This window comes from Macrobrachium nipponense, chromosome 17 (assembly GCF_015104395.2).
Source record: "Macrobrachium nipponense isolate FS-2020 chromosome 17, ASM1510439v2, whole genome shotgun sequence".
In the NCBI taxonomy this organism is placed as follows: Eukaryota; Metazoa; Arthropoda; class Malacostraca; order Decapoda; family Palaemonidae; genus Macrobrachium; species Macrobrachium nipponense.
The window spans coordinates 30,616,767-30,643,165 of record NC_087210.1 but is presented as its reverse complement, the minus strand read 5'-3'; the positions used below and the strand labels follow the sequence as shown (position 1 = coordinate 30,643,165).

At 37.8% G+C, this 26,399-nt stretch overlaps 1 protein-coding gene across 1 annotated transcript in view; it reads right to left on the bottom strand.

Moving 5' to 3' along the window:
• Positions 1-24,870, bottom strand: part of LOC135196161 (heme-binding protein 2-like) — a 59,531-nt gene extending 34,661 nt beyond the window's left edge. Inside the window, exon 1 of the mRNA XM_064222734.1 lies at positions 24,699-24,870. Coding sequence (XP_064078804.1) covers positions 24,699-24,855 — 157 coding nt within the window. The 5' untranslated portion in view covers positions 24,856-24,870. The remainder of the gene's footprint in view (positions 1-24,698) is intronic.
• Positions 24,871-26,399: the final 1,529 nt, after the last annotated feature.

Here is a 26,399-nt window from a genome sequence, read left to right as displayed (position 1 = left end):
CCTCCCTTCTCTGCAAAGTGGTCGGCTGTTACTCCACCCCTGGTTGAAGTGTGGTGGTTGTAGTAAGTTTCTCTGAACAGTAGATTCTGTCATTCATAAAGCACAGCACAGTGACTCCTTTCAATGTGCTTTAAATTGTAAAAATGTTGACATCCCTTTCCACAAGTTTTGGCAATCATGCCTCAGGTTTTGGTTTTGTTTTTACAGATCCACATTTTCAATTATAAGTGGTGCACTTTAGTTTATATCACCTAAAAGAAATATCCTTGTTTCATCTTTTCTCATAGACTACAAAATAATTTGTTTTGGTGTGTCTTATCCGTGATGATGTTTTGATATCCATTATTGTCTATGAAATCTCCCCACCTCCATGGTAACAACAGTGTAATTCAATAATCAAAAAGTTAAATATTTAACCTAAGTCACTCAAAATCGGTGATCTTAATTAAATCACTTGGCAAGAAAACTATGTAACGCCACTTTAAAAATAGAAATCTCATGAAACAAGAAAGTTTCTTAATATCATTAATACGATTTCATCCAACTTTAACTTGGTCTCAAAAACTTTCAATTTAATCTTTCACGTTTTACGTGCATATCTGGAAGGTCGAAAGAAATAGCTCCAGCCCTAAGTAACGACAAGTGAAGCGAAGAGACAGCGACCGAATTGTATCCTATTGTCAGTGAAGAGAATAAACTTGCTTTATCGGCACATGATAGCAACTTCCGGATGACAAACCGTCATTATGAGTGTCAGCGACTGTACTTTTGAATGTTTGTATTTTTGCCGATGGCAAGCAGTAGACGTTACCACACTCACTCTCTCTCATCTGTATCGTAGATGTATAATTAATAGTAAAAAAAGGGTAAATTAAATTTCCACAGCTTCACGGTGTTCCTTTCACTGCTACGAAAGTCTCATCATTCATTATAATAATCATGATATCCTTATGTATAGTACTTAGTCATTTAGCTCTACGTTGCACTCATGTCAATATAAAGAAGCGTAGAGAAAAGTAATTTCATGCCAAAAATAACGAATAGAGGGAGTGGGCCTGTATTTGCAAAATGAATAACAATAAGAAGGCCTAAACAATGTCTACTAGCTCACCAGGACTAATTAAATCTAGCCGAATTTAGAAGTGTTACATAAAACTAGAACTGCCGAGACTTGCATTAATACTCTCAGGATACTAATCTGCAGTAAAATCTCCAATTCTTTTACCGTCCTTCAAAAGGCATGTAATGTTGTACCTCCCAAATAAAACAGAAGGAAAAGGCCTCTTTGGATTTCTGCTTTCAGCGTCATGCGGTTACTAAGAATCTCCCTCAGCCTTAGCAATAGTCATCGGTTGGACTTCATTTTCCGAGAATTGTTTTGCCCTGTTCTAATTCCCAAAACCGATGGAGGGATGCATGTTAAAAAGATACAAGTAAATACTGTGATATTATGTCTTCAACAAAGATGTATGAAAAGAGAGCAAACGTGTAGACATTTTGCCCTTTATAACGAGTGTCCTAATTACAAATTCATTCAACACCTCGCTCTTGGTGTAAATAAATTCAATTTTACCTGGTGATTCAAGGATTAACGCCCATAGAAGACTTTCACGACATTAGTTAAAAGGCAAATCACCAGCGCTTCGATCTCCCTCTATGCGCTGTTCCATTCACTTCCACCAAGCATGCAATTTCTCGTTTCCTAAACCGATTCCTCCTTCAAATCTATCCAGCCCTCTCTAGGTTTTCCTCATAGAGGGTTTATATATACCTAGTGTTGCGATCTCTATAACAGTACTACGTAGTTCGGTGGTCTTCCACCAGGGCGGCGCTGCAAAGCCTTGTGGCCATTTTTAAAGGTCTGGTAACTCGCAAATTGAACAGGGGATTAGTGCGATTGTGAATTCTTTTTTATCGTTAATGTTTAATGAGTTTAGCGAATGTTTTGGGTTTAGTGAGTAAATGTTTAGGGTTTGGCGAGTAAGTGTTTAGTGTGTAATGTTTAGGGTTTGGCGAGTAAGTGTTTAGTGTGTAAGTATTCAGCAAATGTTTACAGTGTGTTTAGGGCTTAGTGAATGTTCAGTGAATCTTTAGGGGTTTAATGAATGTATTGTTGGTGTTGGGGAATGTTTAGTGTGTAAGTATTCATGTTTAGAGAGTGTTTAGGGTTTAGTGAATATTTTGTGAATGTTTGTGTTTAGTGAATGTTTAGTGAGTGTTTAGTGAATGTCTTGTGAGTGTTTAGTGAATCTTCAGTGATTGTCTAATGAATGATAAGTGGATGTTGAGTTACTGTTTAGTGTTTCAAGAGTGTTTAGGGGTTTAATGAGCATTTAGGGTTTAGTGAGTATTTAGTGTTTAATGAGTGTTTAGGATTCAGTGAGTGTTTACTGAGTGTTGGGGTACAGTGAGTGTTTAGTGACCATTTAGTGTACAGTGAGGGCCTAGTGAGTGTTGGGTATTCAATTAGTGTTCAGTGTTAAGTGTGAGTGTTTAGTGAGTGTGACTGTAAAGTAAGCGTGTGTTTAGTGAGTGTATAGCAAGTGAGCGTTCAGTGACTTTAAGTGTATTGTGAACGTTAATGTTTAGTGATTGTGCATTACTGTTTAGTGACTGTATGCAAAGAAAGTCTTGTAGTTTACAGGAACCATTTATGCTAGACACTAATTAGCTCCAAGAGGAAATTGCTTAGGCCGTGACCACAATGGCTGGAGTGCTTAGGCCAACCTGTTTTTGTAAGGTAATTTTTCTCTGTGAAATTGGTTCCGGTAATAATAATAATAATAATAATAATAATAATAATAATAATAATAATAATAATAAAACCAGCAACACTAATAATAATTATATTAAAAATAACAATATTAATAGTAATAATAATAATATGATAATAATAACAGTAAAAAAGTTACAAGAAATAATAGTAAAAATATTAATAGTAATAAAATATAGTACAATGGACAGGACCGAGATCTTTCAATTTGGCTGGCTGAGGTCACACGCTCGGCAGGGAGGTCGCCACTCCAGTGATTGACGCTCTATGGTTTTCCTCTCCTCCTTCCTGCTAGTACTCCCTCCATTCTCCTCACACGATCGAACCATCTTAATACTCCCTCCGCCATATCTCGCTAACTATGGTAAAGCTGTTACAGGACCTACATCAACCACACCACATTTGCGCTACCTATTGGCTCAATCTTTTACAACCGAACTACAACTCCACACCATATTTACCATTTCAGTTGTGTCACACAAACAATTCATCACTGCAGTTTCCATTTATTTACATCAGGACTTCACTTCCGTAGAGCAGAAACTGCTCAAAAATCCATTTTTACATTGGAATCTTACCTTCCATAGACATTTATTCTTTGATTCTTCTCATCTTTCATCCTGGCATCATTCGAAATATTAACTCCTAAACGCCTATACCAATGTACCGCTTCCATTCTTCCAACATCCAAATTAACATTCATCGCTGCTCCTTCCTAGTTCCCATTGACCACTGTAATCTTACTCTCACTCACATATACTCTCCCTCATAGGAAAGGAGAAACCTAACTTTAATATTAAGAAACATCTCTCCTCTCTTACTGCCGTCCGGAGATCAGCAGCAAACGAACCCCCCCCCAACAATGCCAGATATTCAGGAGCGCCCACAGGATGATAGGACTCCTGCCACAGGCAGAATTCCAGACATTCATTCCCAGGTATGTTACTGGAGCACGGTTGAATCCCTGTGACCATCAGCGCAGGATCTCCGACTGTGCTTAAAACTGGCTCGACCTATCAGAATCCAGCTCTAGGTCATCGTAGGACATTAAAATGGCAATCTTAACCACCACCTCATCGATCACTAAAAAAAAAAAAAAAAAATCAACAATATACTGTCATCACTGTACCCTACCATGTCTCCTTTCCCAACCAGTCATACCATCCATTCTCTTCTAAAAAGACGTAGCACGAGGGTCTGCCCCTTTCAATTAACTTCTCCCGTCTTCCTTCATTTTCTCATTCCCACAACCTAACCTTCCCCACCCCCACCCCCCATCACCTTTTCCAAATTAATTCAACCTTTCCTGTCCTAAATAAAGTAAGTAGTACCTCTCCCACCTTTCCCTCAAACATAAGCTCGCTCCCATTTCCTACTCAGGCCTCTCCTATTAGGCTGGGTATAACTACTATGAAACTTTCTCTCCTACTGACGTCGTAAGGTTCAGAGGGGTTGCAGTCCTGCCTGCCAACCTCTTTCACTACACCAACTAACCGCCAAAAGCACCGTTTTTTTAACTTTTTTTTATTTTTATAGATGATCCAAGATGACCTCCGAGAAGGTCGAAATGTCGCGATAAGCCAGCTACACCAGCAATAACACCAAAGACGACCCCGACCTGACATTGACCTTGCTTATGGAATAATACCAACATCAACGACAACCCCTGCTTGACCTGGACCCGAGTGTATTACGGCAAAATCCTGTTTTTAATAAAAGAAAACATCATAATGTCCAGTATCATTTAGATTTCTCCCAATATGAATAGTACTGGCCAGTTACTGAGAGGAGAAGGAAGTAACAAGAAAAATAGAAAAAACAATATATAAGTTCAATTCTCTTAATTCTGCCATTTTATTCAAAAGCATTATTATTATTATTATTATTATTATTATTATTATTATTATTATTATTATTATTATTATTATTATTATTATTATTATTATTATTCAGAACATGAACCCCGTTCACATGGAACAACCCCAGAGAGGCTCCCCGACTTGAAATTAAAGCTTTCAAAGAATATGGTGTTCATTTGAAAGTAGTAACAGAAGGCACTAGGAAATACAGCAAGAAGAGACGCGTTATCAGATGAGAAAAAACGAATGATCAAATTTCAACAATAAATACAGAAAAAAGTACGTCAATGATCAAAATACATGGAGTATTGTTTTCAGGTAATAATGCGTCATATCTTCGCTTGAACTTTTTAGGTTCTAAATGCACAACATTCTCAGGAAGACTTTTCTTTGTCAAACCACCGACAGGAAAGCACAGCTTAATTCAGTCAAGTAATGATAAGACTGCAGCTTAAGCCATAAATCAGGATTTGCTTCAATTATTCACCAGATCTGACTGACCAGCATGAGAAATCAAATACGGATTTTGTATAATATGATTATACAAATGACTTCATCTATCATCTGACTACGGGCTGTGAACACATTAAAATTCTTCTATCATGCAACTGGTGCCATCATTTCACCAGATATTTTGAGATACTTAATCCACTACAACTGTGATGAGATTGATATTTTTTAAAATATACGTATTAGGAAATAAATGAATATTTACATTCCATGCAACATTGGCAAACCCAAATAACCACTTAGCAACAGGGACCCATGTCAAATGCAGCTCTTCAGATACTTATGCCATCCAAACAGACATTACTCAACGTGACAAATGCCCTTTAGAGCTGCATCCTGTCAATATTACTCGAGATACTTATGAGCCAGTATTTACTCCCCTGGGTGATGACGCCTGGTTCAGGAAATCTAATGATGGCAGCTATTCCATGAAATGAGTAGAAGAGACATACTATACCTAGTACAGTATTCTTTAGATATTAACAGGGCCTGCTTAGAAATCAGATCCTCTTGGACAACATTGAAACCATTCCATTTCAAAAGTGGAACCAGAGAAGAGAAAAATAGGATGACTGACCATTATCCTTGCTCCTGGTCATGAATTAGATACAGTAGTACTTCTATATAAAACCGTAGAGAGATGCATGGCAATATTTTCCCATTCTGGACAAGAGTATCCAATATCCACATTGGACAAAACACTTTACTGCATAGTAATGAAACTACAGTCGTCTGTTCCAGAATACAAGACCAAAATGAGTTGATTTCATGCTCCAGAGGCTTCAATATTAAACCTGAAATACAGGTGTGGTTGGATGTCTGGTTACTAGTTCTAGGTACAACAGAGCTTGTTCACGCATGATAGGTTTAAAAGAAAAGGATATGAAGACACACAAACTCAACTTTGAGAGAACTTAGGTGACTTGTGTTGCCAATGTTTCCCTCATATTTTGCTGAAGCAGGTAAGAAATGTCATGAAAAAGATTTCCAAAGTAGTTGATAATGACAAACTAGAAAATCTTTCAGAAGAGTTTTGCAAGTTTGTGTAAAGTTTTGTTGAAAGTCAATCTACGGATATGAATTTCACTTCAGGTAGCAGGTAGACCACCTGAATATCTACCTAAAATGTATAAACGTCCAAGTCAACATTATCAGTGATTCAAAGGGGGAAATTTTAATGCCAACAGATCAACTCTACCTTGCACCCAAGTAAATGCGGACAAAAGGGAATAAATGCTAAAGGAATGAAAAATGGTGGAATCATTATTTCCAAAATTTTATCGTATAATTTTGGGTTACACTTAGCAGCAGAAATTCAAAAAAGTACACCCCCTGCTTTGAGTTTATAGCACACTTTCCCAAGAAAGGTACCGAATGACAATAGAGCAGAGTTGCGATAACAATGATTTGATCTTCTAGGTGCACAAAACACTGTCATAAAAGGCCTGGTTACAGAAGCAGTCCAAAACACAGTGAAATTGTTTACTCTGTCATAAGAGACTAATTATAGGTTATAACATAGCAACAATTTCTATAAAAGGTAGAGGACGCAAAGTTCAAACAAAAACTACCTCCAACATTTCGCCAATACATATAAAGCTGGTTGTTTGGGTGACTTGCTGTCTGTGCTAAAGCATAAAGTTTTCAACAGTCCCTTTATCTTTTACGGGAATAAATGGTAGTATCAACTCCGAACAAGTTATTTCTGGAGGATGTGATAACAGAAGGCATGAATTGCCCAAACAGTATTTAACTAATGAAACCACTTTTTTTCATCTCTGACGGACATGCACTTGCGGTAGATCTGGAGAAGTCTAGCAACGAGCAGACCTCGGAGTTCTGGCTGTGAAACATGTCAGCACACACAGTATCAATTAACAGATACAACGTTATGACAAATCTGGAAAGGAAACGCCTCAGCAAAGCCACTAGACCAGCGGTTTTTCAACCTTTTTCTCCCCACGTACCCATTCGTGCATATGTAATGTCAGTAATGTGGCCCCTTCACTTTGTATAACGTTGAAAACAAAACCAACCCCGAAAAACATTCCATTATGTATATTTGCAAATACTGTACAGATGGGAAGTAAGTATATAACTCTCCTGACATAACCAATGATATTGTAAACAAAGAATTCCATAAAAAGACCATAAAAAGAAAATTTTTTTATAATTATTTATCTCAGGATATGCAGTAAATTATCAAGGTTATGATCCTGAGGTACAAAAACAAAATAATTATTTCATCAGCTGCAAAGGGAGTCAATGAAATAGCTGAAACTGTTTTTCATTAACTATCCAAGTTGGCCGAGAGCAGTTTTTGCTAAATCACATTGAAGGTCGACATCTAACATTCATTCGAGTGCCATGAGGAGCGCGTATCCCTTGACAGACCCTTGGCGTACCTCCCAGGTTGAAAACCCATGCACTAGAGTCTAGACCAATTAAACAACACCCATGAAAAATTGTTTCGAGCCAATTAAAAAGGGACATCAATTTTTCTCAATGAATTACAAAATAGCTAACCTAGCCTATTTTTTTTTAAGTGTTTACGGACACCAAAGGGCAAAGGCATGCTATAGGTGAGGATTCAGGAACTAAAGAAGTCGTCATCAAAAGAGACAGGCAATTTATATCGCGATCCATTTACAAGGAAACTGACACTAGGTATTGCATGCTGTGCACAGCTGTCGTCAGCTGTTTTCTTAAGGCACACAAATGTTCTCTGGCTTTTGGTTTCCCACTACCCACATGTGGAATGAAAACATCATCGGATGGTGTCAAGAGATATTTAAGAAACGAAATTCTACACTAATGGATGCCATTGTAAAAAATCAAAGGACAAGTCTGTTATTAACAGTGCTACCATTTCGTGTACCGTTACATGTACTATTGATTGTTAAGAAAAACCTTCACTGAGCGTTATGAACTACTAAGAACTTGTGGATTGATACTCTCACAAAAGAGAAGATAAATTCTGCTAAAGCATTAATCTTAAAAGATATCTAAAGTGTACAGAAGACACTAATGATTTTACAGAATTGTTCTCTAGTACTAGGAAACAATAGACAATGCCGCAGGCAAGTGATGCTCTTCATTTCTGCTGATACTTTTTAACCATTTTGTAGAAAAGTGCTCATTTTTGGCATACGTGACCTTCCTAAACCAACGGGAATCAGATGGAAAGAGCCTCTGCTGACCTCAGCGAACCCAAATCACAGAAACTTCTTTCGAGATAATTCTAGTGTCTGCCAGAAGCACAGCAAATGTCATAAATCATATGTAAGGTGCTAATCAGTGTGTTCCTGTTTTAACACCTTCATGAATTTGATGAGGTTATTTTGGCAAGTTTATTTGCAGGGATAACAAAGGAAATAATATTCTAAGTAAGAGCAATAGAATACTTCCATTGCTAATGCAAATCTGTATTTAAAGTTTATCCGTTAATTGATTTTGAGTATGCAAAGGATATATTTATAAATGCAACAACATGCAAGTACATAAAAACATATAAATGCTTGCACCGAGAATGATAATGACCAGTGACACATTTTTTCTGCTCATTACGGCTAAATAGTAATTACTTATTTTTACCCAATACTGACCTCGCTTTCCTAATCTTTGAAAACTAGTTGCTTAAGCAATCTGGTACTCGGCAGTAGACATTAGGTTGCTATTTTCAGGTTACAAATCAAATAATGATAACATGACAACTTTTCTTGGACTCACAAAGTGGGAAACACATTTGTTAAGGTCAAACCCACTATAAGTTTTGTTTGTTTGTTTGTATGGTGTTCTTACGTTGCACAGAACCAGTGGTTATTCAGCAACAGGACCAACGGCTTTTTGAACCCACTGTAGTGGCGAGTGGATTGTGCCGTACTATATAATTATAAAGACCCGTCCACACGGTCGAGCTTTGCTTGACGAACTGTGTTCGATGTGACGTCAGAAGCTGGGAAAGTCAGTACTTTACCCGCTGTTTCTGCGTACTGACGTCACATCGAGCAAAGTTCGACCGTGTGGACGGGCCTTATAGTCCTATAGTAGATTCACATCAACCGTGCATTTGATATCTAGGCCAGTCCCTTACGACGCTCCTGACTGGCTGTTGATAGGCCAATCACAGGGCTGGAAACTCTCACTCTCTCGAGAGAGTTCACATAGTCAGGATGTAAGTTCCACCTTTCCTGAAAGACGTATACCTCAGGAAAAGTGGAACATAGACCCTGCCCATGTGAACTCTCGAGAGAGATTGAGTGTTTCCAGCCGTGTGACTGGCTTATCAACAGCCAATCAGGAGCGTCGTGAGGGACTGGCCTAGACATCAAACGCACGGTTGAGGTGAATCTACTATAGTGTATGGGAGTCATATGCTCCAGTGGTTACCAATCGGCGTTGAGGCTAATTTGTATATACAGGCAGCAGTCTGGTCATTCATCGGGGTGACGACGACAGTGCTCGTTTGTCCCGTCAATCTGACGTCCCGTGATAACAAGGTCATAGTCTGATTTTAATGTTCCTTTTTTTTTAGGGGGTTAGTTTACTTAACGCTCATCCCGTGAGAGGTACAGCTTTAGGAAACAATACGTGCATAGCGTTAGGCGTCATGACTGCCGAGTCACATCACGATTAAAAATTAAGAATATCAATTCGTTCGCAACTTAAGATTAAAATATACACATAGTACATGAATAGTCACACACACATATAAATTTATATATATATAATATATATAATATTACATACAATTAATGTATGTATATGTATATACATAATATATAAATATAAATATATATAATATATATATTATATATATATATATATATATTCGATATATATATAATCTATATATATTATGTATATATATATATAATACTATATAATATATTATATATATATAGATATATATATATATATATATATCTATATATATATATATACTATTATATATATATATGTGTGTGTGTGTGTGTGTGTGTGTGTGTGTGTCATAGAAAATATCTGATAAACAGCTTTAACGAAGGGGAGAGGGTGGTGGATGGGACAGGGTGGCGGGTGGAAGCCTTTCCTCCCTTTTAACGATTTCTGCATTTTGATGGAAAACTGACCACTCCAATGTCTTCTTTCTATTCTCCTTCCGATGCACCTGTGGCCCACTGCAATCGACTGACAACCGGGTATAAATACGCTGGTCAGAGGTCAGAAGCATACTTGGTTTTAAAGGGTAAATGCTTGGAGAGTTCCTTCCTCGTACGAAAATCGATCACGAGAGAGAGAGAGAGAGAGAGAGAGAGAGAGAGAGAGAGAGAGAGAGAGAGAGAGAGAGAGAGACTGACGCATGAGAAATGTCTCCGAAGGCAATTTTTTTTTCAGAAGAAGAAGAATAATAATAACGGCAGTCTTACTTTTATGGTGACCGTTAGAATTCCGACCTTTTCCAATAGTTTGCATAAAAAAATTAAATCTATTCCTGTGACAGCAATATCTTAAATATAATTTAATTCTCTTACGGCATTAATCTTAAAACCTAATATTGTTCCGGTGCTTTCAGTTACACATACCAACTATATTAATATATATCACAAGACCATAAAAACCCCGACAGTTTTTCACGGTCAAGAAGTAAAACCCAAGGAACTGGTTAAGGTTTACGAGAAAGAAAAAGGTTAAGAGGCGAAGTGGAGTGGAAGGGGATACTATAAAAAAAAAAAGAAAACCTATCCAGCAACTTTACAATTGATGGCCTCGTTAAATGTCAATCGTCTTGCATGATTCATGGAGACTCTTTTTCGCCAAGGAATGTTACCAAAATCGTCCTTGGGTTCGGCTCTTCCGCAAACACCGGAAGGGGCCGGATATGAGACATGACACAATTACACGCGATGGAAGCTTCAATGTCAATCTATTTTACGAGAGAGAGAGAGAGAGAGAGAGAGAGAGAGAGAGAGAGAGAGAGAGAGATTTCTAAAACTATTATATATATAAATATATATGTATATGTATATGTACATATACATATAGATATGAATAATTATCACATCGAACCGTGATCCATTTTATATATCAATTCAAGCTACAAATGTTCCTTTATATCTAATTACACTTTACCCTCCCAAATGATATATTTCATATATGTAACCGAAGGGATTTTTAATTGATAATAATTTTTCGTCCCCCATGGATCGAACCACCGTCCAAGTGGACGGGGACGAAATTCAGGGAACGGTCAGTTGACGCTATCCAATCAAGCCAACAGATACGCTATAAGTTCATATCGATTCTGACCTTACCAAATCCACCCTCGATCTGGATGCATTCGTAATTAGAGGGGGGGGGGGGGGGGGGGGGGGGGGGGGGGGGGGGTATCATATTGAAAACCCGTCTAAAACATGTTGTGCCAATCGAGCGTTTGACAGAACGTAGCCTTTTTTTGAATTAATTCACACATCGAACGTGATCCATTTTATATATCAATTCAAGCAGCTACCAAATGTCCTTTAATATCTAAATTTCACTTTAACCTTCCCAATGATATATTTTCATATATGTACCGAAGGGGAATTTTTTTAATGATAATAAATTCGTCCCCCATGGATCGAACCCACCGGCCAAGTGGACGGGGACGAAATCAGGACGGTCAGTGACGCTATCAATCAGGCCAACAGAGACGCTATAAGTTCATTATGATTCTGACCTTTAACAAATCAACCTTCGATCTGGATGCATTCGTAATAGAATCCGATTATGAAACCCCGTCTACCATGTTGGCCAATTTTCGAGCGTTACAGAACGTTAGGCCTTTTGTTAATGAATCAATTATCACATCGAACCGTGACTCCATTTTATATTTATTCAATTCAAAGCTACCCAAATGTTCCATTTAATATCTAAATTTCACCTTTACCTCCCAAATGATATATTTTCCATATATGTACCGTAAGGGGAATATTGAATATAATCGTCCCATGGGATCGAACCACCGGTCCCAAGTGGACGGGGGACGAAATCAGGACGGTCAGTGACGCTTATCCTGATTTCGTCCCCGTTCCACTTGGACGGTGGTTCGATCCCATGGGGGGACGAATTATTATCAATTTTAAAAAATTCCCCTTCGTACAGTTATTAAATATATTCATTTGGGAGGTAAAGTGAATTTAGATATTAAAGGACATTTGTAGCTTGAATTGATTTATCAAATGGATCACGGTTTCGGATGTGATAATTATTCATAACCAAAAGGCTTACGTTTCTGTCAAACGCTCGAATTGGCCAACATGGTAGGACGGTGATTTCATATCGATTCTAATTACGAATTGCATCCAGATCGAGGGGTGATTTGTAAGGTCAGAAATCGATATGAACTTATAGGTCTTCTGTGGCTGATTGGATAGCTGTCACTGACCGGTCCTGATTTCGTCCCCGTTCCACTTGGACGGTAGCGCTGGTTCGATTCCCATGGGGGACGAAATTATTATCAATTATAAAAATTCCCCTTCGGTACATATATGAAAATATATCTTTGGGAGGTAAAGTGAATTTAGATATTAAAGGACATTTTTGTAGCTTGAATTTGATTATATAATGGATCACGGTTCGACTGTGATAATTATTCATAACAAAAGGCTACGTTCTGTCAAACGGCTCGAATTGGGCAACATGGTTTAGACGGGTTTCTATCTTATTCTAATTACGAATTGCATCAGATCGAGGGTGATTTGTAAAGGTCCAGAATGCGATATGAACTTATTAGCGTCTCTGTTGGCTGATTGGATAGCTCACTGGCATCGTCCTATTTCCGTCCCCGTCCACTTGGACGGTTGGTTCGGATTCCCATGGGGGGGACGAAATTATTATCAATTAAAAAATTTCCCCTTCGGATACATATATGAAATATATTATTGCGGAGTAAAGTGATATTTAGATATTAAAGGACATTTGGTAGCTGAATTGATATATAATGGATCACGTTCCGAGGATATTATTTCAACAAAAAGGGCACGGTTCTGTCAAACGCTCGAATTGGCCAACATGGTAGACGGGTTTCAATATCGATTCTAATACGATTTGCATCCAGGATCGAGGGTGATTTGTAGAGTCAGAATCGATTATGAACTTTAGCGTCTCTGTTTGGCTGATTGGATTAGCTTTCCAACTGACCGTCCTGATTTCTTCCCCGGTCCACTTGGGACGGGGGTTCGATCCCATGGGGGGACGAAATTTATTATCAATTAAAAAAATTCCCCTTTTCGGTAATTATATTGAACAATATATCATTTGGGAGGTTTAAGTGAATTTAGATATGTAAAGGAACATTTGTTAGCTTTGAATTTGATATTTATTATACGTATACATATATACATCATACATACATACATATATATATATATATATATGTGTGTGTGTGTGTGTGTGTGTGTGTGTGTGTGTAGTCTTGACCTGCCACCTCGGTGGCCGCGAGTTCGATTCTCGGGGATTCCACTGAGGGGTTAGAGATGTGTATTTCTGGTGACAGAAGTTCACTCTCGACGTTGTTCGAAAGTCACGTAAAGCCGCTGGTCCCGTTGCTGAATAACCATTGGCTCCGTGCAATATATATATGTATATATATATATAATTTGAATGGTTAAGTGACCTTTACAAAGTCACTTCAACTTGCCGTGTTGCGGATCCCCTGACCTTTTCAACTCAATTTCATCTCGTACAAAACGGCAGCGAAACGACAAAATTCTAAATATGGCATATTAGCACGAAATGAACGCATCCGTTTCACGTCCAAACGAAAGTAAAATTCACATTTCAAATCATATCTATCTCCTTTAATGTCTTAACAGTGAAGACTTGATGCAGCAGCGTTCAAGTTTGTAATAATAACGAAATGTTCACAGGCGCCATTCTTTCTGTAACCAGACAAGTGTTCAGGAGCAGAAAAGGTTAACATACTGTTACGTCTAGGCTTCGTATAAAACACTGACGCTTATACGTCTAGGCTTCGTATAAAACACTAAAGCTTATACGTCTAGGCTTCTTAAAGAACAATATAACATTTATAAGACAAGTTATGCCGGCGTCGTAACGCCTAGACTCACTGTTGGAAATGACGCCATCAGAGAGAGAGGAGAGAGAGAGATAGATAGAGAGAGTCGAGAGAGAGAGGAGGAGGAGAGGAGAGTAGAGAGAGAGAAGAGAGAGAGAGTGGGAACACCAAGAAGCCAGCAGATTAGGATTCGAGGGGAGTGGTATTCTTATCCTGAATGGAATGTACAGCTTAATAGTATTGTGAATATAAACATGAATTATATAATGCACAGTGACAAATGTGCACGGTAGTACTTATCTAAAACCATAGATGCAGCGCAGCAAATACCTCAAATAACACAAAATAGGACACGCACACACACACAATATATGTGTGTGATAATTATTATATATATATATAATATATATATATATATATATATATATAGATATATCTATATATTACATATGAATAATTATATATATAACTATAAAATAGTATATATAAAATATTTACAATATTAAATAGTATAATTACATATATGTACATATTATAAGTTATATATTTTTTCTGAAGAAGTGTAATCTGTCAAATTTCATCTTTCACTGTAGCACATATGCACAAACACATGGCCCTATATATATATATATATATATATATATATATATATATATATATATATATATATATATATATATATATATATATACATATCTAGAACATCTTCGAGGGGGCTAATTACCTAGTGGTGGAAATTCATAATATATACGCTACAGTGACAGTATAAACGAACTTACTGTCAGCTGGAATAAAGATATTAACCCTGATAGGTAAAAAAAAATAAAATAAAAAAAAAAACCAGGAGGAACAGTAAATGTACCATCGTTTGCGATCAGTACTCTGTTTACGGATCTTGTTTACTTATGCGGGTGGTCAGACGTTTTTGCTCTACCCTTAGTCTAAAGACGTTGCATACTACTACTACTACTGAAATAAAAGAGTTTATCCGTTAAGACAGCGATTTTCCAATTTCCCATCAATCTTCATATCGTTTGTTGGTTTGTATGGTGTTTTTACGTTGCATGGAACCAATGGTTATTCAGCAGCGGACCAGTTCCACGCTGGACGAGTGGTTTTCGCGCTCGGCTGCCAATCCGGTGGTCCGAAGTTCGAATTCCGGCTCGGCCAACGCGGAATCAGAGGAATTTATTTCTGGTGATAGAAATTCATATATCGATATAAGGAGGTTCGGATCCCACAATAAGCTGTAGGTCCCGTTGCTAGGTGACCAATTGGTTCCTAGCCACGTAAAAATGTCCTAAAATCTAATCCTTCGGGCCAGCCCTAGGAGAGCTGTTTATCAGCTCAGTGGTCTGGTAAAACTAAGATGTAGGCTACTTAACTTTTTTTTCAGCAACGGACCAACGGCTTTACGTGACTTCCGAACCACGTCGATAGTGAAATTCTGTCACCAGAAATACACATCCCTGACCCCTCAATGGAATGTCCGAAGAATCTATAAATCTTTATGTCGTAAAGGGTAGGACTTTGGAAAATATGAAAACTTACTGCTGTGCTTTCTAAAAATGCTGACAGCTATTTCAGCCATTACACTACTCTATATGTTAAGAGTGTCGATATCTTCTGTTTCCCTTCTCTAAAATCTGGGCCTTTCCTCGGTATGGGTTTATTATATAATATATATATATATATATATATATATATATATATATATATTATATATATATAATGAAGATGTTAAAGGCCAAAAAACAAAACAAGAACACAAATATTTCAGTCAACAATATTACAGCCTTGATCACTGTTATGTATACATACATGTAGAAAAAAAGTTAAGTATATCTTAGTTTTACCAGACCACAGAGCTGATGAACGGCACTCCTAGGTCTGGCCCGAAGGATTAGACATTTTTACGTGGCTAGGAACCAATTGGTCACCTAGCAACGGGACTTACTGCTTATTGTTGGATCCGAACCACATTATATCGAGAAAGTAATTTCTAATACCAGAAATAAATTCCTCTGATTCCGCGTTGGCCGAGTCGAGAATCGAACTTGGGATCACCGGATTGGTAGTCGAGCGCAAAAACCACTCGTCCATCGAGGAACTACATACATGCAGAGAAGTGGTAGGCGACTCAAGCTTTCGTGTTCAACACACAGGTGTGGAATAATAGCACTGCCAAGATTAGATATGGTGATTACCACCGTTCTGCTTTGGTCTTCATGAACTCACACCTGTGTTAAACTACTTAGCGGGTGGGACCCACGGAAATACTTGCTTGGGAATAGCCTTCAAAAATGAAAGTTTGCACAACTGATTTCCAGTTTCTTAATCTTAGTTTTGGCTGATGATGCCAGATTCATGAATCGTCTCTCTGTATAAACTGTAAGGTTTGTTTGTATGGTGTTTTTACGTTGTATAGAACCAGTGGTTATTCAGCAACGGGACCAACGGCTTGACGCTACGTCCGAACCACGTCGAGAGTGAACTCAATTTGAGCTGTGACTAGTGTCTCGCATTTATACAAAAGTCCCGAACTCGTGGAGCCATACCTACTCGAGTATGCTGAGTTTACGATCAGCGATGCTACTATGCTTTTAGTCCTGACGTTTGGTGAGCGGCTATTTCTGTTCTCTATTCTTTCTGCTTCTTTTCTACGATTGCGAATAGTGGCAGACTTTTCCTATTTTATTACCCGCCACGCATTTTCATTCGTATCTAAATGTTTAAAACGCATTTTGGGAATTTGTTTCTTCTTCGTAGTTTTCTTTAAGTCTAATCATAATGTTGGGACAGCGCTAGTTTTGAAACCGGTTGTCAGTATAATCGATATATATATATATACATTTATATATATATATATATATATCATATATATATATATATGTGTGTGTGTGTGTGTGTGTGTGTGTGGTGTTGTGTGTGTGTGTGTGTGTGAGAGAGAGAGAGAGAGAGAGAGAGATTGGATTTGGATTATGAAATTTAGGGCATAGCCCAAGCGCTGGGATCTATAAGATCATTCAGCGCTGAAAATGAAAGTATGGCTAGATGGAAAAATGAGAAATGGAATGAAAATGATAAACTGATGACAGTCCTGCACTTGAACAGGACTGTATACATCAGCAAAGGCCATTTTACTCTCCCCCCAGCATTCCGATCATCCAAAGTTATGAAAGATCGTTTTGGCCAGAGAGAGAGAGAGAGAGAGAGAGAGAGAGAGAGAGAGAGAGAGAGAGAGAGAGAGAGAGCAATTTTTAAGGGTTACTTCTCTCATCTTCGTTTCCTTTTACGTAGTTTTCCTCTTAGCGGGGTAACCAAACATTCAGACTACGTTTTTAATTTCCATTTCAGGCTGGAATATACTAGTCCAAATCCAGTAAGACTTATTTCTGTCATGAATTTTCAAGATTTAAAAAAAAAATAAAGGTTGAAGTTAGGCAAAGGATTGGGTTAATTAGTTAATTAGACCTCTTGTGGTGAATAAGACCCAGCCCCTTTACGTGACATGGGAAAAACAACCATTTCCGTTGGTGCCTCTATTCATTTTCTTGAGAGATCCGCTTTTATTTCTTAAACAAAAGGAAACTTGCCTTTTCACCAAGTTTAATAAGGGATGGCCCTTGTTGTTGTTGTTTTAGATCAAGCTGACCTTATGCCGGCACGGCCCTCGTTCATAGAGCAGCCCGTAATAAAGTGGGATGGCCCGACCACTTTTTTTTAGTCCTACCGACGTCTTTGTAGTGAGAACCAACTGTTTTACCTTTCCGCTACAAAGAGGCGATTTATTCTGGTCTTAATATATGGGCTACAAAATAAACACTCAAAATGAAAGCCCACACTCAGAGAACGTGGCATGCTTGATTTCATGTTCGTCTTCGTTAAAAAAAACAGTAAATAGAACCAGAATCACGTGAGCGACAACGAACACAACGAAGGGGAAAGCTATTCAAGGTGACAGGAAGCCATGTATTGTTTGTGAGGTTTCCACTTCCACTGTCTAAAAGAATGTCCCTTCTCGCACATACTTCTAATATTTTCCTTTACCACCGTCCAAATAATTTCATATTTTACCTTTTGAAGAAACTCGCTCTGGGTGAGGCCTTTCCTCTCCCCTTAATGCTTCAGCCAAAGGCTTCCCACTTCTTAGTTATATACTGTACCACTCGCTTCCTGTGGCGTCAACGTACTTAATCTGCTCATGTTAACAGTTCAGTAGTAGTACCAACCAGCAGTCTTTCGTTCCCTCACTGAAATCGACTACGTTAGTCTCAGCTGATACTTCTATTCTCGACGAGGATAGACTGCTTGTTATTCCGATCTGTATAGATCTCTGAATCGTATCACTATCTAAATCATGAATCCCTTTGCCTTTGTATTTTTGCCACGATTCTGTAGACGCTTCCCTTTTTTCATTTTGATCTGCCAAATCATGATTAACAACGACAATGATCTCAAAGTTAATGAAGGATTCTGAGTTTTCCAATGGTTCATTCACATTAAATGCCCAATTTTGAATGCACGTGGTGTTGCTTGAGTTCGGAGGTTGATATGATTGTCTAAACTGTTGATTTTGTAGTACAACTTGGGTTATGCTCGATTTGATTTTTTGATCTGACGACCTTGCACTGGAAGGGACACAGTGACTGACTTGTGGGCTCTATATATTCACACCACCTCATGCTTTGCTGAATAACCCGACACCCTTCAGGATTAACAGTGTATTCTGACGGAAGTGAAACTTCAAACATTTTATGGACACCTAAATCTGCCAAGAAAGCAATAATGCTGAAAGTGCCTGGATCTATACCTGCCTGCTTTTATTTAATTGCAAACGTAGGTGATAGATTTGTGACAATGTAAATGTTGTGTCTCTTCAGGAAATATATTCAGAAAGGGGTTTGCTTGATGAAAATACATTAAGAAAAGAGGACTATTCCTAAGTGTGCTTGACAATGGAGGAAACTTGTCAGATTATTTGTTGATATAGTTAACTGTTAACAGTAAATGGAAGAGCTAGGTAATGCACACATTGATGGAGAGATAAGTGCTTCAAGGTATAGCATTGGGGGTAAGCGGACACATAAGTTTGGTGCCTGTAAATATAAGAGGGCAAGCACCATTTCCTAGGTCTTCTATTATTGATTTCAAAGTGTTCATTTTGTAATTTCTTGGATATTGGCCAAAACCGGAAGGTGATATGGGTCTTTTAAAGTATATGACTTTTTGTGCTCGAGGGAGCTTTTTTGCTTTTAAGTTATGCAATAATTAATTAGCTTTTAACATATCAGATCCCAGTTTTAATGATAATTTCTTCACTTAAACAGTGGCCCTGCAAGTAAGATGGAGCGATGTTGATCTCATACGATATATTCCATATTATGAAAGCTGTAACGACAACTCTTTATCCATCTGAAGGTTCAATTATAAATGTCTTTCCTTCACAAGGCAAACTCTGATTGCAAGAGTCAATTTCCAGTCCATGGGAATGGGTGAAGACTATGCACTTGCTAGCTGCGTACCTGTCAACTTCAAGGAAGGAATATTCTGTACGCATTGGTAAAGGGGAGTCAGGGGATGCTCTCCTTGCCAGTTATGACGTGGTGTGAGTGGAACGTTATGTAGAGATGAAATACTGATTTTTAATTTTATGATTTATCGCACTAAAGGTTTGCTTAAGATGGGGGGATCCACCTGTGTAACTAAGGAGCAGGCATCCTACACTAGGTTTGGTAGAGTTAGGCCAAGTTATGAAACATCTAAATATTTAACAATTATGATTTTTAAGACACACTAAGTCAGGTTTGCCCCCTGGCACCTAGGTTAGGTGACGATGCATCTCTGCCTTGACATGGACTTTTATGGCACTCCAGGGTAGATTAGATGTTGGGGAGGGGGGGAGGGGGGGGAGAGGCCTCTGGGCCTGGTAAAGACCCAGTGACATAGGTTAAATTACGATGCATTCCTGTTATTGTTCTTGGTACATTTTCAAGTAAAATAAAGTTTTAGTGACCGTTACTGTTGATGTGCTTGATCACCATATATTTTTGACTGTGTGTAATGCATTTCACGCCTTCCAGCTAGTGTTCTGCACTCTCTTTTGGTTTTCCCACACCTAGTGACTGTTCCCCCGCCTAGTGACCATTTTTCCCAACCTAGTGACCGTTTATCCCCCACCTAGTGACCCCAAGTTTCACACTTGGGTACCCAGTAAATTTGTACATGGGAGAAGGAAGAACACGTGAGCATATCCAACCTAATTGGTTAAAAATGCATAAAATGAAGATAACTCTGAAAAAATATGTGGTTCATGTATTTCAAACGAATTAGAGTCATACGCTACATGCAAATATGACTGCATACTTCATGAACAAAATGAACAGTTAAAAACATAAGTGTAAAAACATCTGTGGTGAGTCACCATTCTGCTAGTTGCTACTATCTTTAATGATGTTGGCTGCAGATAATTACTTATCAACTTACATGAAAAAAAAAAAAAAAAAAAATCCCATAAAATTATTGGATGCGTCTCTATATGTTGCCCTATATTTTACACTAATTGAGGTTGGATCAGGCTATGCGACGCCACGTAGAACTGTGTCCTAAGTTAGCTTAATCATACTTAAAGTTATGTCAGGATGAGCCCATGTCATTATTGGTACCACTGCCGGATTTTCGTGGTTTTTCACATTCGTATATTTTTTTGTTAGTTGCCAGTGTTCCCACACACACACACACACGACACAAACATTCACTTGAATTATATACTCTAATATACCCATCTTATATATTTTGCATGATTCACAATTCTACGAAAAAAAATGGTTTCTAAACTCAGACACATGGGCAACGCGAACAAATAAATACGTTGTTTACATCAACAAATACGACCAAACACATAAAGCACTTGAGAAGGTTTAGAGATAAATTCATTTAACATATATTTCCTAAACATATTTCTAGGCTCTTCATCCAAAGGAGCTAGTTAGTTCCCTTCAATCAACCAAGAACACCTGTTCAAATACCATTACTTATTTGACCCATATGGAACTGCAATTAAAAAACACACACACACACACACGGGCGTTATCGATGTGAAGCGCAGTTTCCAAGTAATTACGTAGTAATGCATCTCCTAGTTGTTACAAATTACTATATCAAGGTGAACACTCAATCGATTAATATGGCATTAATACCAGGGTATATTTTTACAAACTTGCTATTGGAACCCAGGTTAGATTATCTCAAAATGGTTTTCGGGTGAAACTAAAAACGCTCAATAATTTTACCGTAACAACCATTATAAACAAATTTTATAAACAAAAAGTCAAACGATTAACTTCGATTTTATGTCTTCACTGATAAAAATGGGAGCATTTTAGTAAGTTTGTTTGTTTGTATGGTATTTTTACGTTGCATGAAACCAGTGGTTATTCAGCAACGGGGCCAACGGCTTTACGTGACTTCCAAACCCCGTCGAGAGTGAACTTCTATCACCAGAAATACACATCTCTGACCCCTCAATGGAATGCCCGAGAATCGAACCAGGCCAAGACCATACCGATCACGCCACTGAGGTGCTGATGTATGTATGTATGTATATATAATATATATTAGCAAGGATTTATTTAATCGACGTTTCGGGGTCGATCCCGAACATCACAGCTGTAAAAAAGATAAGCGCACATATACCAATGAACACTCATCCTAACGTCCAACATACATTTAAAATTCACAAAAGAAAGGAAATCCAAAATCCTAAGATAATTATACCATTTCAAGTGAAGGGAAGAAGACGAGTGACCAGAAGAAGAAGGAAAGGTCCCGAGTAAATATAGTTATGCCAGGTAAAGAAAGAGGGTTAGCGGTAGTTTGGTTGTTTAATTTTGGAACTATTGTTTTTTTATGAAAAGCGATTCGAAGACAGTAAGTTGTTAAGGGGAAGAAGCCCGTGTAGTGATTTTAAAGTGTTTGCATTCTATATTAAACTAAAATTTTTTTGAATGTTCTCGAATGTTCGAGAATTCTGGTGAAGACAACCGAACACATGTTCGGTAACTCACACCCCTCCCCCTCCCCCGTGGCAATCAATGCGGACTTTAAGAAGGCTACGTGAGACCCTGACATTATTTCCCACACTACATTTGGGAGACAAGAAAATAAACAGACCGCATTGGAAGTCAGAAGAGGGTTCTGTTTTTCTTTGTATCTAAAGTGGAAGGACCTAATAATAGCTTGCTTAGATAATTGGCGTTTTATTGCCGGACAATGTTCACGTACTAAACGTTTAAATTAAGTAAAAAACTTTGTATAACTGATAAAGGGACACTACCAAAGGATGACATTCTAGGTGCAGTTGGTCTGTTATTTCTTTTATCAATTATATTTAAAAATTAATTCAATAATAGAATACACAATATATATATATATATATAAAATATATATATATATACTATATATACAATATATATGTATATATCTATATATATATATATATATATATATATATATATATATATATACACTGAAAAATGGCCTTCGCCTAAAAGGCGGCAAGTATGCGTGCAAGATAGGGGTGAATGGCGCACTGTTGGTAGAGTTCGATGACCTGTAGGCTTCTCTTTCTATGGGCTACACTCACACACACACACATTTAAATATATAACATATATATATATATATATATATATATATATATATTATATATATATATCATGGCACACAACTTCTTAGTCACTAGATACCTGTATCTTCAATAGCTACAATAAAAAAAAAAAAAAAGCTTATATGAAATTATCGCAGTTCGTCTTCGTAGCAGTGTTATAAACGTCGTTGGTAAAAAGGTCTCGTGCGTATGGTCAAATTCTTTCACGGAAGGTGAAAGTTTCTGTACATATCCTGCTCACATACAGGCTTGTGGTGGTGATAAGAGTATAAGAAAATGTAAGGTAGTTGAAAAATATACACATTAAATTTTAGCAAGAGAATACAGTGCAATGTGAAGAGAGATAACTACCGACACCACTAGCGCTTAAGCCGAGATTATGGACCAGACGTAGGCTACCTGGAACTAGGTCTAGTCCTTGACCTGGACATGTAGTACTACGAGCAAGAGCTGCAAGACAGAGAGAGGGTTCTCAGTTCCAAGAGAGATGATTGCTACAGAGGAAGAACTAATTTTCACTGAATTATATTATTTCGTACATATTTAGCTCAATTTCGACTATTTGTTATATCAAACCTGGGTTCCATTATAAGTGTGGGTTATTAGTGATCTCCATTACGTGTATTTAAGTTAAAACTCACTCTTAACTGTAACTCGATCTATTGTACAGTGAAGGTTGAAGTGTGGTCACAACCCACAGCTTGCGCTGCCACATCTTTCGAGCTAATTTTAATAAATATATAAAAAAAAATAGTTTTGGCTTTTGTATTGATAACTAAATTTCTCGTTGTGATATGCGAATAAGCAGTTTTTGTTAACTTAAGTAGTCTTTAGAGAAATAAGCTGGATTTTTTTTCTTAAGAGGTGAAACAACAATCTTTTTTTCGACTATTTGCAATAACCAAAAGCGTTAAATATTTAAAATGAACTTAGCAGCAAAAAAAAAAAACGTACACAAGCTCGACTTTCGTATGAGGAGCTTCGACCATCCTCCATCCGTGACGAAAAAGGACGAATGGTTCCTTAATAGACTAACAGTAACAACTAATTATATACGTATCCTTGACCTGATATGCAATCGAAGACTGGGCACGCATATGCCATGTTTCTCTTTATTATGAGTAAAAAATTTTTTTGAGACAATGACCATCACAAACTGTAAAAATGATTTGCACTTGAATACTTCAAGTCCATCTATTCAACCTGGTCACCAAATAACTCCCTTCCTTTTATTTAATTTTTTTCATTAGAATGACAGGTTTGGCACCGCTCGTACATGGCGCTAATCCAGCTTCAACCCTCACCTTACAGTAGCCAGAGTTTCTGGACACTTCCCGGCTATGTCTATAATGGGATGAACAATTAGCGACCAAAGAAAACGTCAATCATTTGCTCAGTGACAAAGACAAAATAATAATAAAATAATAATAAAAATAAAAGACATTATCCTGCCAGGTAGTGTTACGTGTTGCATATCGATCCATGCTTCCTGTCATGGGGAGGGGCTGGGGCTGGGGGGAGGGGCTTGCACAGAATCCCGTCGAAGGATTTTGGTCAACAACGAAACTCATTGGAAACAAATGTGGGGGCGGTTCCCTATTTCAAAGTGGGAACGATTTGTTCCGATAGTACAGCACCACAATTACATGTCATATCTTCGCAAACATTATTAATGTCCTTAGAAATGAAATTTATTTCTCAAGGTAGATGACGGCTAAAAAATGACAGTCCTTTAATGCTAAATATTATATACTTTTCACTTCCACCTCCATACTGGCATACTACGTGAAGGATATTCCTAATGGCCCTCATATACAGCGAACAACATTCTGTACGTTGTTTCCTACTTACTGTTTGCTTGAGCAACTCCCGTCAGTTGGTTCGCTTCAGAAACCGGTTCCGATGTTGCTTCACTAAGGTCAAGATTTTCTACGCTACGTCCGAAACGATCACTTGCCGAGAGAACACTGGTAATAGAGCGGTATTCCCCGAGACTCAGTGACGACATTTACTAGGTGCACGTGGCCAATGGCGAGGTTTTGTTTGGGTTCACAGAGACGTATTCATGACGTCATTGCATGCTGCAACTTCTATTGGCTGAAGTTAACCACACAGAGTTGCCGAGCACAAAACATGAATAATAGTTTTATCGGTTTCCGTTCCCATACCTTTTAAGAAATGGGAGTGTTCACTATGTTTAAAGTTTATCTACGGCACATATCATAAGCTATTTAAAACTTTCATCAGCGTTGCAAACTTGAGCTGCTTCCAACCATCTGTCATCAAATACCAAAGACCACCTGATCGTACATAAATGTCGAAGTAACGCTCAGTAACATTGCATGTGCTTTTATACTGAAGGTACAGTGAAAAAAAATGTTATTTATATACACTTTCATTTACTTTATAATGTACCTTACCTCATATGTAAAATCTTTCGCTTTCTACGCATCGAATGCATGAATCGTACGTCAGGTCAGCAGAACTTGCTCGTTGTTTTGCCAAGTTACTACTCTTCATCTGGATCAAGTCATCGATTTTTAACATTTTCAGATACTTTACGGATGTTCAGTGCATTTTATCTAAAGCTACTGAACATCATGAGATATATGATGAAACAGAAAGTTTATCCGGACGGAATGGCTTACGATTAGCGTAATCAGTTATTACATAACAAGGAGAGTCGCATGAAAACACTTTATTCTACCGGAACGTAGCTTCTTTTATTTAGTCTTTAGTTGTTGTTAATATAACTACGGATGTTTCTAGATCACAATACTACAAAAATCACCCTTGGTCCCACAACAACAGACAAGTTAGTTTAACCATGGTAGAAATGGCTTGTAGTTATAACGTTAATTCCTGTAATTTTAACACATCATGTTTGTGGAGACTTACATAACTTCAAGCATAACTGACGGTAAAAAGTTTTGCTGACCCTCCTGAACATGATCGCAGTAAGCATTCTTACAATTATTCATGTTTAATGGACAAATTTAATGGCTCCAAAGACTTGCTTGCATGAACCATATATGTAGCTAAGTGCCACGAATATTTCCCTAGAAACTTTGGCTCTGAGATGGTGTAATTTAAAATTATAAGAGGTGATTTTGTAGTGTTTTGTATAAAAATGATAAACAATATCAATGCTGTTGGGGGGGGGGGGGGCTTGGCTATTGTTTGAACGAATTTGGAATGAGTCTCATGTGATTTCGGTAAAACTTATCATTCATCCCATATTTCACTGCTAACACATATGATATTAGCAAACTAATGTTCCTCCACAAATAAAAGTTAGTATGACAAATCTTTGTATTTCTGATGTGATTTTGCAGGGGAGTACATTGACTCAAGTAAAAAAAACTAGATCTCCTACTAAATTAAGAAGAAGAAGAAGACAAAAGAGAAGAAGAAGAAGAAGAGGAAGAACTTAGGCTGATGACGCGCCCTGCGGCAGGACAACTGATGCCAGACGCCAGTAACCATGCAGAGATGCGGTTAGTCCTACAGACCTTGAGATAAAGACCAGGTATACAGTAACGACAGGCGCAT